The following is a 17,631-nucleotide window of genomic DNA, read 5'->3' as shown; positions in this document are numbered from 1 at the left end:
CATCCCATAACACCCACTACAATTAAAACACTTCTTCGCAACAATATTTAGAAAGCAAAGGACATGTATTTCTTTATGACCGAATTCAACACAAGAGCAATTAATGAATTGAGTAAAATATGTAAAGAGCACCCCCTCTTCGTGGCTGCCTGAACCTAACACATAGCCACAGTTCCTCTGAGCTTTCTGAAGGACATGGGAAGAGCTGACTAGGAGTGAAGCGGTATTCAGCACATGATGGATAGGGCAGAAGAGCAGGAAAAACAAGGCTGTGGCAAAGGTGTGGAGAAGTATAGTAGAAAAAAAATCTTTTGCACCAGACAAATAGAACACAGGGCAGTTCAAAGAGCCAAGCAGAGGCAAAGGAGGAAAAGAAGGCCAGATTTCTCAGATATGGTATTATGCAATTTCTAATATGTGGAGATGGACAGATTCACCTTCTTCCCCACAGAAGTCAACTGAGCAGTTCCTTGGACATGTAAGTATTCTTCTGCAGTGAAGGAACTGAAAAGGAAATTGTGTAACAGAAATACTTAAACTCCTCTGAGAGAGAAATCTTATATATACCAAGGAAAAATAACCGATTACTATCCACGATCTTTCTTCCATTCAATCTTAAACCAGTCTGACAATCTCATACTATGTAAAAAGTTAAGAATATTTATCTCTGCTAGTAGTCAAGTTACCTACAACCTGCTACATTAAAAATAATTAATCTAAGAATGTGTAGGGTTTGAGCTGTTGTTCTCCAAGGCTTGAGACGGGCAATATTGCAACAAAACTTTAGAGTATCAGTCTATAAGAGGTTTTGCCATTACTCAATTAAACTGACTGTTGAACAAGGAAAGTGAGCACTGCTTTGTTTGTGACAGAAAATAAACTATTGCATAATGCCTACAAAATTCTGAAATATTACACTTCAGCAAATTGATTAGATGTCCTGATGTGCTCGGGAAAATACCTTACTTTTAACTTCATAAATTCTTATAAAATGACTTAAAATTTTAATCATTACTGTCATACAAAAATAAGGCCTTAATGATACCACTGCATATAAAGCAGAAGAAATAATAATGAAGAAAACAGCACTAACTAATTCTGAAGATCAGCAATAAACTTGACAGTACCTCTGGGTTTCCTCACTCATCTCAAAGACCTGTTGTTGTTCTGGAAGATGCTTGCTTTTTTCACCTTCTTTGCATGGTTTTAGGAGGCAAATATGTACCAAAAAAAGCTTGAAACAAAAGGAACAAAAACAAACCCTGGATGCAGGCCTGATCCTTCAAAAGCAGTGAACAGCTTAGCCACCAACTTTTGAATTAATTTAAGAAGACAGTGACAAGCTATATTTTCTTTGACGTTGTGTATAGTTCTACAATGAAACAGACAGCTAAGGCTCACTCTTCAATTGCTACATCACATAAAATAAATGCTGCACACAAAAATCATGGAAAATTTGGATCTCCCAGGTCCTTCTCTGCCAGGCAGCTTTCCAACCACTCATCTCCCAGCCTGTAGTGCTGCTTGGGGTTCTTGTGCCCCAGGTGCAGGACCCGGCACTTGGCCTTGTTGAACTTCATACAGCTGGCCTCCGCCCATCGGTCCAGCCTATCCAGATCCTCATGCAGAGCCTTCCTTCCCTCGAGCAGATCGACACACGCACCTAACTTGGTGTCGTCTGCAAACTTACTGAGGGTGCACTCGATCTCCTCATCCAGATCATCGATAAAGATATTAAAGAGAACTGGCCCCAGTACTGAGCCCTGGGAGACTCCACTAGTAACCGGCCTCAAACTGGATTTAACTCTATTCACCACAACTCTTTGGGCCCGGCTACCCAGCCAGTTTCTAACCCAACGAAGCATACGCCAGTCCAAGCCAAGAACAGCCAGTTTCTTGGGGAGAATGCTGTGGGAAACAGTGTCAAAAGCCTTACTGAAGTCAAGGTAGACCACATCCACAGCCTTTCCCTCATCCACCCAGCATGTCACTTTGTCATAGGAGATCAGGTTAGTCAAGCGGGACCTGCCTTTCATAAAACCATGCTAACAGGGCCTGATCACCTGGTGGCCCTGCAAGGGGATGCAGCTCACTTCACATTTACAGGTGGAATAGCAAGCATGAATGTTAATTTGCAGCAAGCCACTGGGGATAACGGTGGGAGAACTGAGCTTTTGTTTGCTAAACGACATAAACTGAGTGTGAACCATGCCACTCACTGGCTTGAATGATGTCAAAGGCTGGAGTAATGGATTGGCACAGCCCAGCTTCATCTGCTGACCTGGGCTCCACGTTGGCTTTGCCCCAGAGAAGGGACCTACTGCCAGCAAGCAGAGGCACTGCTTGCAGCTGCCCGCCACAATGTGCCTGCTCCAGGTTACGGCTATGCATGCCCCTATCAGCCTTGGAAATAGAGCATTTTAACTTCCTCAGGTGCTGGCTTCTATTGTCTTATTTTTTATTTTCTTCTGTGTTTCTGTGATCTGGGAAATGCAGTGCTCTTTCGGTAGCCTTAAGAGCTACCAATGGTATTGCCCCTGGTTATGATGTGATAATGCTACTACGATCCCGTTCGTTAGGAGAAAAGACATCACTCTTCAGTTTGATTGCCGTTTATTATTCACTGGGTATGGAGAATCACTCATTCTTGAACACCAGGGAATCGCAAATGGGGGAAACAGCATACGTACAGACCAACAGGAGAGAAACAAATTCTGATTGAAGTTATAACTTGGCGTCAACGTGAATTGCAACAAATGGATCTTCGTCACTGTTACTGATCTGGAAGTTAGCCATTCCATCCCCGGAAACATACACCTGCTTTCCAGTACATGCGTTGCCCTCCTTTTGTCCAGAAATAACATCACAGTAGGTACCAGCAGGCAGACCAGTTTGCAAATTGGTGTTCATGTACCTGTATGAAAATCAGTGAACGCTGCTTCTCCGTTGATTTCAAAACAGGTATTTCAAACTGGGTAAAGGAATTCTGAAGCTGATGCTATTGCATGACTTGAAAGGGCAATGTAATGCAAGGGAGTTCTGAGCCTGACCCTGCTTCTCTCCCTGCGCTCTCTTTTGGCCCTCCAGAACTGGGGTGCCACTGCGCGAATCTAGCTCAGGCTGTAGGAGTTGTTCTCATTGGAAGAAAAGGACAGGACAAAATCAAAGCATAAAAGAGCTTCACAACAGGACACGTGCTGCTAAAGGTAATCCTAATTGTGATGATTGTTCAATCCATTAGGGTTGAACTGGCTTGGACTGGCTTGGATTGGATTGGCAAGTTTGGATGAGGGAAATGAGAGAGTGCCTCCTCTCCTGAGAACTACCAAAACTTCAGCTCCTACGGCTTACGTCCTTGGGCACTGCTCTGTCCACAGCCTCAGCCTCTTCTAATGTGAACTCATATGTGGGTGTACTGGAGATGACATGATACGTGAGGGAGACCGCAGGAATGGGACGCTCAACATGCTAACAGACAATCTGTACATCTTCAGACACTCCACTCAGACACCTTAGCCTTGCTTTCGATAGTCTCTATTCACCTGACTGTGCTCTAGCTCAAGGACATCCCCCTTCCCAACACCTGAGCCCTTTCAGTGTTCCGGTTGGGGAGCTATGCTTCTCCTCGCGGATACGGTCTCTCCCACCGACTTACCAGTCGTCGTTATTAAAGACGATGAAGCCTTTATTGCCACAGCCAAAAGCTACTTGATTGCTGCCGTTGTCCCACCAGTTTGAGAAAGGCTGGCCGTCTACCACGTTACGGAAGATAACCATGTTCCTGAAAATGCAAGGAATGGCTGTCACTGGAGTTGCAAGAGCTCCACAGCCAAGAGGCTCATGATGCAAAAGTCACTGCTTTTACTGCGTTTTGCTCCAGAGTCTCCTACTTTATTTGCCACCAGCGATGTTCACAAACCCAGTCGTTGCCACAGGTGGTGTCCGCATTGATTGTAACAGACTTTGTTGATCCATCCGAGTTGCTAGGTGGTCCGATCCAGTCGTTGGCATCCTTTTATTGAAAAGAGACATTTGAAAGTTCTTACTGGAAAACGCAGAGCAAAAAGCGGGAAGGATGACGCATCTAATTTCCACCCACCCGATCCAACACGTGACAGAGAAATCACTTGAGAAGTTTAGCAAACGTGAATCTTCAGCGTTACAAACTTACCTGCCCGTTTACAAAATTTCTTGTCCAACGATAACTTGACATCACACGTGTGAACCCATACGGATGAGCCAACATGAAACCAACGGCCATTTTATAAAGCCTGATGGGCCAAAAGCATAATGAGACGTGGCAAGAGAAAGCGTGCCGGGGAACAAACAGACAAACAAATCAGCAAGAGGAAGAGGCATCACCCAGACAGCCCAGCATTCCTTACCTGGCGTCCCAGAAGGTTAGAATGGAAGCTCCACCAGCCCCGTGCCCCCGCTGGTTGTCATGGTTATCCACAAAGACCAGGGCTCTGTCAGAAGGCACAAAGCCCCAGCCTTCTCCCCAGTTCCTGGCCAAAAACACAAAGACTTGAATCTACCCCGCCAAGCTGCACATCCAGCGTATCCTAGGCAAGCTGCAGGATGGTCACCCTTACTTTAAGTAGGACATCTTTTCTCCATTCCACTTGCGGATCACTGTCCCCAGTTTTGCTCCGTATTTGAATTCGGTCACTCGGCCATTTCCAAAGTACTGACTGCCTGTGATTGGCTCGCCGCCCAAGTCAATTACCTAGTACAGGAAGCAGAAGGTAATCATCTGTTCCGGTCCCACAGAGACAAAAAATCTGCAGCATACCGCCGGCAACATCACCTCATGCTTTAGATCGAGAGAAATGCATTGCCCAGGACACTCATTTCTGCCAGGCAGATCAACCAAAAGTTGGTACAATACATGATATAACCATGTGGAAAGATGGGGCTGTAGAGTTGCCCTAAGTTGCCGCCTACCACCTCCTGGTGAGTTGACCATTAGAAATCCCGACATAGATTTCAAGGCGTCTTGCATTTCTGAAGGGCAGTTATCACTCGCCCACTGGACTGCAGAGCTCAGCCTTTCCTGGTGTGTAGGAACAGGCCCATGGCATCACTGCCACCTCTCAGGAGGAGGAAGGTAAAAAGGACACAAACACAAACTTAGTCAGAAAGAGAGGCAGAAAGGAAAATCATGGCGATTACCTCTTGGTAAATGAACGGTTTTGTTCCTGAAGGAAACCATTGAGTATTCAGAGTGTTCAGCTTGTCCAGAAATGCTTTGATGTCCCCAGGCCACATATGCTTGGCAGCATCAATCCGGAAGCCTGCTACACCAATACTAATGAGGTGATTCATGTACTCTGCAACTTTTGAGCGTACATAGTCCTTGTCCAGGGCCAGATCAAGAAGACCACTCAAGCGGCAGTCACGGACCTGTGTAAGGAGAAACGTGTAAGGTAAAGGAAAAGGAGAAAGGACAAAGGAGCAAGGTAAAGAAGGACAAAGGACAAAGGTAAAAGGAGCAAACAAAGGAAAAAGAAAAGGACAAAGATATTATACAAAGGATGAAGGACAAAGGACAAAGGAAAAGGAAATAAGGAACAGAAAAAGGATGAAAAAAATGGGAAAGGAAAAAGGAGAATGGAGAAAGGAGAAAACAGAAAGGAGAAAGACAAAAGGAGAAAGGAAAGGGACAAATGGGAAAGGAGAAAAGAGAAAGAAGAAGGTATTGGATAGCACTGTGGTCTCACTCCATGCAGCAGCTTACAGAGCAGCTCTGAATAAAATATCACCTCCCCATCTTGATGTCATCAGCGTTCAGTGTGGGAATAGGCACTGAGTATTGTTGCAAAGCATTTGAAGGCTGAGCTGTGACCTTGCGAAAGAACTGCCACACATTCCATGTACAAAAAGACTACCGCGTGCAGCCAGGGTAGCATCTTGCACTGCTGCCAGTTTTGCAGGGGGCACCTTACCAGGCTCAGCTGAGTTTACCAGCCGTAAGGAAGAGCTCACTGGTACAGCTGAGTGCTTTGGGCTCCATCAATTCAGGCGCACACTCAGTTCCTATTGCAGCTGACAGATTTCTCAGAGATAAACTCTATCAGTTATTGTTTGGCTAGCGAGCTGGGTATCACTCTTCCGTTTTGTTTTTTCCCGAATTGCCCCACAGCTGAAGATGAAATACCTTTTCATAATGTTTATGCCTTATCATAAATCAAGCAGTCTGTGCGCAGCGCACCCAAATTTGGGACTTTATTCTTTCCAGTCATATAAACAAAGATAATGTATCAGAAGTTAGCCCAGGCGTGACACGTGGACCCTCAAGGGGAGCTCTGGAACGTAAAAGGAAAGGAAAGGAATTAAAAGACAAGTGGAACTCTAATAGCTCTCAGAGAACGAATGAATGCATCAGCATTCAGAGGCATCTAGCGCTCACGATTAATCCCAGCTCACACCTGGCTACCACACCAGCCACTCTCAGTCAATAGCAGATGCATCACACAGCACGTTGTGAGACTTGAACAGCTGAATCACTTACCATTAGCTTAAGACAAGCCTAGAGGGAATGGTGTTTTAAAATTTGACCTCAGATGCATTGGGTTGATCTTGCCACTAATGACAAACAATCAGTTTGTTCTCACTATCCTCTTAATCACAATTTGTAATCACCTCACTGGTTGCTTGTTGTTGAAGAGTAGACAAGGTCATGTGTGGAGCTGGTGCATATTTTTTGGTAGAATGAATTGAGTCCTTTTACTTACGATGTTAGAATCCTTTTTCCCTCTTGCTCCCATTTAGAAATATTTGTCTTCTACTGTGCCTGTGTACTGAAGGTACAAACCAATGAAGCAAAGATTCCCACCAATCAATGTGCCATTGCTATTAGTTAAAATAAAGGCAATATACTAATTCATTTTTTGTAGTGGAAAAAGACCTCTAGTAAGGTCTATGACATGAAAATGAACAGGTGGGCAAATGGGACGTGCTTTTGCATTTCATCCTTGAACACAAATTCTGGGAAAGACAAGAATGTATCTGACGCATATGGAATGTCATGGCTAGTTTAGAAAGAACATACTCGAGGCAGTTCAGGTACAAAGTGTAATGACATTTTCTCTTGGAGTGGGTATGCCTGTTTGTGGACTTCTTGCTTTTCTCACGGTTATTCACTAAGTGTCAGGGATTTTCTGGTTTTTGAATTCTCACAGAGTGTTGTTTTATCATGGGCCTGACTCCAGCTTACTCATGGAGTGTTGTACTAAGAACTTGATGTTATATATTAGTTCCAAATGAGATCCTCATATCATGTCACAAGCAAAAGCTGGAAGGTTTTTGAAAGTGGAAAGTGCAGGAAAAGCCAGCAGAGGCTTAGGCAACAGATCCATTTGGCTTTCCAATTCAGTTTTATGACAGACATCAAAAATCCATCTGCACTATCTCTTTACATCTAATTTTGCATTTCTCTCCTTGACTCAGATAAATCAGTGGTCATTTAAAGGAAGGTGAAAGCCTATGGAGGCGCTCCACAGGAAAGTACTTGAAACCCATCACTTTAACTCAGGTAGAGCAACAGTTACTCTGCATGATTGTGTGATGAAAAACTGTAATATCTGCTAGCAGGCACTGTGAAATAACACTAAAAAAACATAAGGCCAATTTCCAATTACCAGGGTGATTCAGCTGTTCAAGTCTCACAACGTGCTGTGTGATGCATCTGCTATTGACTGAGAGTGGCTGGTGTGGTAGCCAGGTGTGAGCTGGGATTAATCGTGAGCGCTAGATGCCTCTGAATGCTGATGCATTCATTCGTTCTCTGAGAGCTATTAGAGTTCCACTTGTCTTTTAATTCCTTTCCTTTCCTTTTACGTTCCAGAGCTCCACTTGAGGGTCCACGTGTCACGCCTGGGCTAACTTCTGATGCATTATCTTTGTTTATATGACTGGAAAGAATAAAGTCCCAAATTTGGGTGCGCTGCGCACAGACTGCTTGGTTTATGATAAGGCATAAACATTATGAAAAGGTAGTTCATCTTCAGCTGTGGGGCAATTCAGGAAAAAACAAAACGGAAGAGTGATACCCAGCTCGCTAGCCAAACAATAACTGATAGAGTTTATCTCTGAGAAATCTGTCAGCTGCAATAGGAACTTAGTCACCTTGCAGGAGTATAAATGGCCAGTGGAGAGACCACAGCCTTATGCTGAAGGCACCATGCAAGTTCTCCTTCTCCTCGCGGCCGTAGGGCTTTGCGGGGCACAGTACAACCCCAACACTAAGGCTGGGAGGACATCTATTGTACATCTCTTTGAATGGCGCTGGGCCGATATTGCTCTTGAGTGTGAACGCTACTTAGCTCCTAATGGATTTGGAGGAGTTCAGGTACGTTGTTTCCTGCCCGTAGGTAGTAAAACTGCTTTGTAGCATTTGAGTAATGAACCGCAGAAGACCAGAATCGGAGACAGCCAGCTCCGAGTAACTTTGGTGTGGAACGTGGGGATGGAAGTAGTAAATGCTGTTAGGCGCAACCAGAGATCCTGCCGGCCTGGGTAGAGTGTCTCTCCAGCAGACCAGCTGCAAAGGTGCATGCTTTCCCCTGATGGGCTTCCCTTGGAAGGCTAAGTTTTCCTCTTCCCTTTTTACCGAGGCAAGTGTCTCAGCGTGGAGTTTTGGCTTTCCAAAGGATGTCTCTATTCCAGACAAAAGTAGTTCCTGTGGCTTCAGCCCTGCCATGCGCGTGTCCTTGGACACCAGGCCCAGGCTGGACGTGGGCAGCCCATGGGAACAAAAGCGAACTTCCTTGTCACCAGTCTACAAGACTGACATCTCGCTGACCCAAGCTTGTGCTGCAGGGAGGGAGAGAGAGCGAGAGAGACCGGGTCTGGCTCAAAGCCTGTCTCTCATGGAAATCCAGGACTAATCTTGGTGCACATTTTGCACATAGAACTTGAAATAAAAACTACTGATTTCTTACTGAGGTCCACCATCTCACCTGCAGGTTTCTCCTCCAAATGAAAATATTGTCGTTACTAACCCAAACAGACCCTGGTGGGAAAGATACCAGCCCATCAGCTACAAGATCTGCACTCGATCAGGAAACGAAAATGAATTCAGGGACATGGTGACCAGATGCAACAACGTTGGAGTAAGTGCCTTTAAAACATGTAACTGATACAGCGAGCAGTGCGGTTGCAGCTGAGGCAAGTCACTGCTCCTGTCCTCAAAGGAGGCATAAATGGAGAATGAAGTGAAAGGGGAAAATGAAAGTGAAAGGGGAAAAAGGTCGAATTAACAGTGATGCGGTAAAGCTCTGACTGTCGCTTCCCAGTGCTACAAAGCATACTGAAGTGCAATCACTACTTTTCCAGGTTTATATTTATGTGGATGCTGTTGTCAACCACATGTGTGGGGCTGCGGGTGGCTCAGGAACCCACTCAACCTGTGGAAGCTATTTCGATGCTGGGAGCGAAAGTTTTCCAGAAGTGCCGTACTCTAGCTGGGATTTCAATGATGGCAAATGTCACACCTCAAATGGAGAAATCCAGAATTATGGAGACATGTACCAGGTAAATTTTTATGGGAAAACTGTGAATTCTTTTTTAACCTGTTGTGTAAAGATTACCGTAAGGCCACACAAAGGGAGTAGTTTACCACAGATTCAGCGCTTCGCCACCTGACCAGTGAATACAGTGGTGAGCGTCATAGGCTTCTCTTCAGGGAAGGTACTTGTGGTGCACAGTATTGTAGGCACTGAGAAATCACAAACCTGCCCCACATGTTTCATGTGGGCATGCGCAGGAGTGTGCGCCTGAAGTGATGGGGCCCAAGGCACTCAGCTGCACCAGTGAGCTCTTCCTTACGGCTGGTAAACTCAGCTGAGCCTGATAAGGTGCCGCCTGCAAAACTCGCAGCAGTACAAGATGCTACCTTGGCTGCACGCGGTAGTCTTTTTGTACATGGAATGTGTGGCAGTTCTTTCGCAAGGTCACAGCTCAGCCTTCAAATGCTTTGCAATGATACGTTGTGCAGATTCCCATCCTGAACACTGATGACATCAAGAATGGGAGGTGATATTTTACTGACTGCTGCTTTATAAGCTGCTGCATGGAGTGAGACCACAGTGCTATCCAATACCTTCTTCTTCCTCCTTGTTCCTTTATCCCTTCTCCTTTTGTCTTTCTCCCTTCTCATTTCTCTTTTCTCCTTTCTCCTTTCCCATTTCTTTCATTCTTTTCCTTTTCATTTGTCCCTCATACTTTGACTCTTTCCTATCTACTTTTCATTTTCCTTTACGTTTTTCCTTTCTCCGTTTCCTTTACCTTGCTCCTTTTTCCTTTCACAGGTTCGTGACTGCCGCTTGAGTGGTCTTCTTGATCTGGCCCTGGACAAGGACTATGTACGCTCAAAAGTTGCAGAGTACATGAATCACCTCATTAGTATTGGTGTAGCAGGCTTCCGGATTGATGCTGCCAAGCATATGTGGCCTGAGGACATCAAAGCATTTCTGGACAAGCTGAACACTCTGAATACTCAATGGTTTCCTTCAGGAACAAAACCGTTCATTTACCAAGAGGTAATCGCCATGATTTTCCTTTCTGCCTCTCTTTCTGACTAAGTTTGTGTTTGTGTCCTTTTTACCTTCCTCCTCCTGAGAGGTGGCAGTGATGCCATGGGCCTGTTCCTACACACCAGGAAAGGCTGAGCTCTGCAGTCCAGTGCGCGAGTGGTAACTGCCCTTCAGAAATGCAAGACGCCTTGAAATCTATGTCGGGATTTCTAATGGTCAACTCACCAGGAGGTGGTAGGCGGCAACTTAGGGCAACTCTACAGCCCCATCTTTCCACATGGTTATATCATGTATTGTACCAACTTTTGGTTGATCTGCCTGGCAGAAATGAGTGTCCTGGGCAATGCATTTCTCTCGATCTAAAGCATGAGGTGATGTTGCCGGCGGTATGCTGCAGATTTTTTGTCTCTGTGGGACCGGAACAGATGATTACCTTCTGCTTCCTGTACTAGGTAATTGACTTGGGCGGCGAGCCGATCACAGGCAGTCAGTACTTTGATAATGGCCGAGTGACCGAATTCAAATACGGTGCAAAACTGGGGACAGTGATCCGCAAGTGGAATGGAGAAAAGATGTCCTACTTAAAGTAAGGGTGACCATCCTGCAGCTTGCCTAGGATACGCTGGATGTGCAGCTTGGCGGGGTAGATTCAAGTCTTTGTGTTTTTGGCCAGGAACTGGGGAGAAGGCTGGGGCTTTGTGCCTTCTGACAGAGCCCTGGTCTTTGTGGATAACCATGACAACCAGCGGGGGCACGGGGCTGGTGGAGCTTCCATTCTAACCTTCTGGGACGCCAGGTAAGGAATGCTGGGCTGTCTGGGTGATGCCTCTTCCTCTTGCTGATTTGTTTGTCTGTTTGTTCCCCGGCACGCTTTCTCTTGCCACGTCTCATTATGCTTTTGGCCCATCAGGCTTTATAAAATGGCCGTTGGTTTCATGTTGGCTCATCCGTATGGGTTCACACGTGTGATGTCAAGTTATCGTTGGACAAGAAATTTTGTAAACGGGCAGGTAAGTTTGTAACGCTGAAGATTCACGTTTGCTAAACTTCTCAAGTGATTTCTCTGTCACGTGTTGGATTGGGTGGGTGGAAATTAGATGCGTCATCCTTCCCGCTTTTTGCTCTGCGTTTTCCAGTAAGAACTTTCAAATGTCTCTTTTCAATAAAAGGATGCCAACGACTGGATCGGACCACCTAGCAACTCGGATGGATCAACAAAGTCTGTTACAATCAATGCGGACACCACCTGTGGCAACGACTGGGTTTGTGAACATCGCTGGCGGCAAATAAAGTAGGAGACTCTGGAGCAAAACGCAGTAAAAGCAGTGACTTTTGCATCATGAGCCTCTTGGCTGTGGAGCTCTTGCAACTCCAGTGACAGCCATTCCTTGCATTTTCAGGAACATGGTTATCTTCCGTAACGTGGTAGACGGCCAGCCTTTCTCAAACTGGTGGGACAACGACAGCAATCAAGTAGCTTTTGGCCGTGGCAATAAAGGCTTCATCGTCTTTAATAACGACGACTGGTAAGTCGGTGGGAGAGACCGTATCCGCGAGGAGAAGCATAGCTCCCCAACTGGAACACTGAAAGGGCTCAGGTGTTGGGAAGGGGGATGTCCTTGAGCTAGAGCACAGTCAGGTGAATAGAGACTATCGAAAGCAAGGCTAAGGTGTCTGAGTGGAGTGTCTGAAGATGTACAGATTGTCCGTTAGCATCTTGAGCGTCCCATTCCTGCGGTCTCCCTCACATATCATGTCATCTCCAGTACACCCACATATGAGTTCACATTAGAAGAGGCTGAGGCTGTGGACAGAGCAGTGCCCAAGGACGTAAGCCGTAGGAGCTGAAGTTTTGGTAGTTCTCAGGAGAGGAGGCACTCTCTCATTTCCCTCATCCAAACTTGCCAATCCAATCCAAGCCAGTCCAAGCCAGTTCAACCCTAATGGATTGAACGATCATCACAATTAGGATTACCTTTAGCAGCATGTGTCCTGTTGTGAAGCTCTTTTATGCTTTGATTTTGTCCTGTCCTTTTCTTCCAATGAAAACAACTCCTACAGCCTGAGCTAGATTCGCGCAGTGGCACCCCAGTTCTGGAGGGCCAAAAGAGAGCGCAGGGAGAGAAGCAGGGTCAGGCTCAGAACTCCCTTGCATTACATTGCCCTTTCAAGTCATGCAATAGCATCAGCTTCAGAATTCCTTTACCCAGTTTGAAATACCTGTTTTGAAATCAACGGAGAAGCAGCGTTCACTGATTTTCATACAGGTACATGAACACCAATTTGCAAACTGGTCTGCCTGCTGGTACCTACTGTGATGTTATTTCTGGACAAAAGGAGGGCAACGCATGTACTGGAAAGCAGGTGTATGTTTCCGGGGATGGAATGGCTAACTTCCAGATCAGTAACAGCGACGAAGATCCATTTGTTGCAATTCACGTTGACGCCAAGTTATAACTTCAATCAGAATTTGTTTCTCTCCTGTTGGTCTGTACGTATGCTGTTTCCCCCATTTGCGATTCCCTGGTGTTCAAGAATGAGTGATTCTCCATACCCAGTGAATAATAAACGGCAATCAAACTGAAGAGTGATGTCTTTTCTCCTAACGAACGGGATCGTAGTAGCATTATCACATCATAACCAGGGGCAATACCATTGGTAGCTCTTAAGGCTACCAAGAGAGCACTGCATTTCCCAGATCACAGAAACACAGAAGAAAATAAAAAATAAGACAATAGAAGCCAGCACCTGAGGAAGTTAAAATGCTCTATTTCCAAGGCTGATAGGGGCATGCATAGCCGTAACCTGGAGCAGGCACATTGTGGCGGGCAGCTGCAAGCAGTGCCTCTGCTTGCTGGCAGTAGATCCCTTCTCTGGGGCAAAGCCAACGTGGAGCCCAGGTCAGCAGATGAAGCTGGGCTGTGCCAATCCATTACTCCAGCCTTTGACATCATTCAAGCCAGTGAGTGGCATGGTTCACACTCAGTTTATGTCCTTTAGCAAACAAAAGCTCAGTTCTCCCACCATTATCCCCAGTGGCTTGCTGCAAACTAACGGCCGTGCTGGCTGTTCCACAGGCTGTTCCACCTCTTTATTTATTTTTTTTTATTATTTTTTAATTTCTGTTGTTTTGTTTGTTGCTTGTTTTTTTTTTAGTTTTGCTTCAGGCCCATGTTGACTTGAAGCCTATCACTCACAAACTGCATGATTCTATGCTAGCTATTAGACAAACAGTTCATAACCAGAAATGTAAAAGTGAGGCCATAAAGACTGCAAGCTCTAACCACCATAGCTTTTGTGGAAAATGATTGAAATGACATACATCCGCCTGAGGTGTCCATAAATAACAGGCAACAAAGGCATGCAGAATACAGAGACGCCTGTGATCATTCCTGAATCCAAATTTCCATGATATTTGAGTGCAGCATTTGTTTTATGTGATGTAGCAATTGAAGAGTCAGCCTTAGCTGTCTTTTTCATTGTAGAACTATATACCACATCAAAGAAAATAAATCTTGTCACTGTCTTCTTAAGTGAATTCAAAATCTGCCGGACAAACTGTTCACTGCTTTTGAAGGATCTTCAACTTTTTCAGAATTAGTTAGCACTGTTTTCTTCATTATTATTTCTTCTGATTTATATGAAGTGGTATCATTAAGTTTTGCTGCAAACTATTATCCATGCTGGCTGTTCCAAAGGTAAATGTGGAATGCATGTCTTTCTCAGGCATACTCAACTTGGAATTTGTGAACCAGTCTGAAGGCACAAATCATATTTGTATGTGTTTATATAATATTTAATTCCAGTGGTAAGTGTAGAGCTGGTCTTCAATTTCTACATCACATAAAATAAATGCTACAGTCCAACATGAGGGCAAATTTGGTTTCAGACATGATCACAAGCAAAGACATATCCATCTGACAGATGATGGATGCCAAGTTGGGGGGATGTGTCTATCTGCCAGAGGGTAGGAAGGCCCTGCAGCAGGACCTGGACAGGTTGGCTTGACGGGCAGAGGCCAATGGGATAACGTTCAACATGGCTAAGTGCTGGGTCCTGCACTTTGGCCACAACAACCCCATGCAGCGCCACAGGCTTGGGGCCGAGTGGCTGGAAAGCTGTGCAGAGGAAGAGGATCTGGGGGTGTTGGTCAATGCTCACCTGAACATGAGCCAGCGGTGTGCCCAGGTGGCCCAGAAGGCCGACGGCATCCTGTCTTGTATCAGGAATAGTGTAACCAGCAGGACCAGGGAGGTGATCGCTCCCTGTACTCTGCTCTGGCAAGGCCACATCTTGAGTACTGTGTTCAGTTTTGGGCCCCTTAGTACAAGAAGGACATCTGCATGCCTTTGTTGCCTGTTATTTATGGACACCTCAGGAGGATGTATGTCATTTCAATCATTTTCCACAAAAGCTGTGGTGGTTAGAACTTGCAGTCTTTATGGCTAGAATTTTACATTTGGGGTTAGGTAATGTCTGTCTCATAGTTAGGAGAGAAACACCCAGTTTGTGAGTGTTAGACCTGAATGTCAACATGGACCAGAACCAAAACTAAACAACAATCAACCAACCAACCAAACCCAAAATCAACCAACCAAAACAAACAAACAAAAAAACTTTACAACAACGTAATGCAGCATGGAGACAAGCATACGCTGTGCTCCAGTCTCTGTCCGGATATCCATTGCAAACCTGTCTTTTGCCCCTGGGATCAGGCCAGGGAGCACTCCTGCCCCTTTGAAAGAGGCTGGCTCCCCATTCCACTTGCTGCTTGACTGCCGGGAGCCTGTTGCTTGCAGTGAGGGATAGCACAAGGCAACACAGAAGGCAGTGAAAGATTTTGGTCAAGCCACATCTGCACAGACAGCGAATGACTTAGCGTTGTTTGCTTGGAAGAAAACAGTTGTCTTACTCATGAGATATGTCATGAACAAATTATTGATGGTCACCATTTCCAGAGAACACTTCCTAGCAAATGGATAAGCTTAATTAAGAGTGCTCTTTTGCAACACTCGTTTTGATCAGAATAGCCTTGGGATAGCTTGCAGTTTCCGCGCTCTAAATTAGAGATCTCTGTCTGAGATGGTTTTCTTCTGCTGTTCTTTTGTTGTTGTTCTTTTTTTATGTGTTTTTTCTTTTCTTTTTTCTTTTTTTTTTTTTTTTTCCATCTGATCAGCTCCAAAACCGTGAAGGTTATAGACTGATTTTAAAGTGCACCTTGTCAATAAACGGAGCTTTAAACTTTGCACTGTGGTAGAGCACTAAGCGATGCTTGGCTATGCGCAGAATCACACAGAATCACACAGAATCATCTAGGCTGGAAGAGACCTCCAAGATCACCTAGTCCAACCTCTGACCTAACACTAACAAGTCCTCCACTAAACCATATCACTAAGCTCTACATCTAAACGTCTTTTAAAGACCTCCAGGGATGGTGACTCAACCACTTCCCTGGGCAGCCCATTCCAATGCCTAACAACCCTTTCAGTAAAGAAGTTCTTCCTAACATCCAACCTAAACCTCCCTTGGTGCAACTTTAGCCCATTCCCCCTCATCCTGTCACCAGGCACGTGGGAGAACAGACCAACCCCCACCTCTCTACAGCCTCCTTTAAGGTACCTATAGAGAGCGATAAGGTCGCCCCTGAGCCTCCTCTTCTCCAAGCTGAACAACCCCATCTCCCTCAGCTGCTCCTCACAAGACTTGTTCTCCAGACCCCTCAGCAGCTTCGTTGCCTTTCTCTGGACTCGCTCGAGCACCTCGATGTCCTTCTTGTAGCGAGGGGCCCAAAACTGAACACAGTACTCGAGGTGCGGCCTCACCAGAGCCGAGTACAGGGGGGCAATCACTTCCCTACACCTGCTGGCCACACTGCTTCTTATGCAAGCCAGGATGCTGTTGGCCTTCTTGGCCCCCCAAGCACACTTCTGCCTCATATTAAGCTGACTATCAACCAGTACTCCCAGGTCCTTCTCTGCCAGGCAGCTTTCCAACCACTCATCTCCCAGCCTGTAGTGCTGCTTGGGGTTCTTGTGCCCCAGGTGCAGGACCCGGCACTTGGCCTTGTTGAGCTTCATACAGCTAGCCTCAGCCCATTGGTCCAGCCTATCCAGATCCTCCTGCAGAGACTTCCTACCCTTGAGCAGATTGACACACGCACCTAACTTGGTGTCGTCTGCAGACTTACTGAGGGTGCACTCGATCTCCTCATCCAGATCATCGATAAAGATATTAAAGAGGACTGGCCCCAGTACTGAGCCCTGGGAGACTCCACTAGTAACCGGCCTCAAACTGGATTTAACTCTATTCACCACAACTCTTTGGGCCCGGCTACCCAGCCAGTTTCTAACCCAACGAAGCATACGCCAGTCCAAGCCAAGAACAGCCAGTTTCTTGGGGAGAATGCTGTGGGAAACGGTGTCAAAAGCCTTACTGAAGTCAAGGTAGACCACATCCACAGCCTTTCCCTCATCCACCCAGCATGTCACTTTGTCATAGGAGATCAGGTTAGTCAAGCGGGACCTGCCTTTCATAAAACCATGCTAACAGGGCCTGATCACCTGGTGACCCTGCAAGGTGATGCAGCTCACTTCACATTTACAGGTGGAATAGCAAGCATGAATGTTAATTCGCAGCAAGCCACTGGGGATAACGGTGGGAGAATTGAGCTTTTGTTTGCTAAACGACATAAACTGAGTGTGAACCACGCCACTCACTGGCTTGAATGATGTCAAAGGCTGGAGTAATGGATTGGCACAGCCCAGCTTCATCTGCTGACCTGGGCTCCACGTTGGCTTTGCCCCAGAGAAGGGACCTACTGCCAGCAAGCAGAGGCACTGCTTGCAGCTGCCTGCCACAATGTGCCTGCTCCAGGTTATGGCTATGCGTGCACCTATCAGCCTTGGAAATAGAGCATTTTAACTTCCTCAGGTGCTGGCTTCTTTTGTCTTATTTTTTATTTTCTTCTGTGTTTCTGTGATCTGGGAAATGCAGTGCTCTCTTGGTAGCCTTAAGAGCTACCAGTGGTATTGCCCCTGGTTATGACGTGATAATGCTACTACGATCCCGTTCGTTAGCAGAAAAGACATCACTC

The 17,631-nt window shown here is 45.8% G+C and overlaps 2 protein-coding genes across 3 annotated transcripts; one reads left to right on the top strand and one right to left on the bottom strand.

The window, feature by feature from the left end:
- Window positions 1-278: 278 nt before the first annotated feature.
- LOC310903219 (pancreatic alpha-amylase-like) lies at window positions 279-13,158 on the top strand. 2 transcript variants are annotated; one of them, XM_083845980.1, is made up of 10 exons: window positions 279-478; window positions 8,970-9,116; window positions 9,340-9,537; window positions 10,314-10,544; window positions 10,991-11,124; window positions 11,212-11,334; window positions 11,449-11,548; window positions 11,708-11,829; window positions 11,939-12,064; window positions 12,806-13,150. In XM_083845980.1, exons 1-10 carry the CDS (start codon window positions 416-418, stop codon window positions 12,993-12,995), a joined length of 1,434 nt encoding a protein of 477 aa, XP_083702106.1. In that variant the 5' UTR covers window positions 279-415; the 3' UTR covers window positions 12,996-13,150. The 2 variants fall into 2 exon arrangements, with proteins under 2 accessions (XP_083702106.1, XP_083702105.1); XM_083845979.1 differs by lacking the exon at window positions 279-478 and adding an exon at window positions 8,116-8,353 and having other exon boundaries at window positions 12,806-13,158.
- Window positions 2,569-6,684, bottom strand: LOC310903750 (pancreatic alpha-amylase-like; the record flags this gene model as incomplete). Its single annotated transcript, XM_083847599.1, has 8 exons — window positions 2,569-2,914; window positions 3,656-3,781; window positions 3,891-4,012; window positions 4,172-4,271; window positions 4,386-4,508; window positions 4,596-4,729; window positions 5,176-5,406; window positions 6,646-6,684. The coding sequence occupies 8 exons, from the start codon at window positions 6,682-6,684 to the stop codon at window positions 2,725-2,727; spliced, it is 1,065 nt and encodes a 354-aa protein (XP_083703725.1). The 3' UTR covers window positions 2,569-2,724.
- Window positions 13,159-17,631: the final 4,473 nt, after the last annotated feature.

This window comes from Anser anser (genome assembly GCF_964211835.1).
Source record: "Anser anser genome assembly, chromosome: 8".
In the NCBI taxonomy this organism is placed as follows: domain Eukaryota; kingdom Metazoa; phylum Chordata; class Aves; order Anseriformes; family Anatidae; genus Anser; species Anser anser.
The sequence above is the reverse complement of the archived record's forward strand: the minus strand, read 5'-3'. Positions and strand labels throughout refer to the sequence as shown.

Excerpts from the sequence above, each read along its gene's own strand:
- LOC310903219 (XM_083845979.1), top strand. The coding sequence starts at position 8,186 with ATGCAAGTTCTCCTTCTCCTCGCGGCCGTAGGGCTTTGCGGGGCACAG. Across the intron at positions 9,117-9,339 it reads CCAGATGCAACAACGTTGGA|GTTTATATTTATGTGGATGC; the intron begins GTAAGTGCCTTT and ends CTACTTTTCCAG. Across the intron at positions 11,830-11,938 it reads CATCGCTGGCGGCAAATAAA|GAACATGGTTATCTTCCGTA; the intron begins GTAGGAGACTCT and ends TTGCATTTTCAG.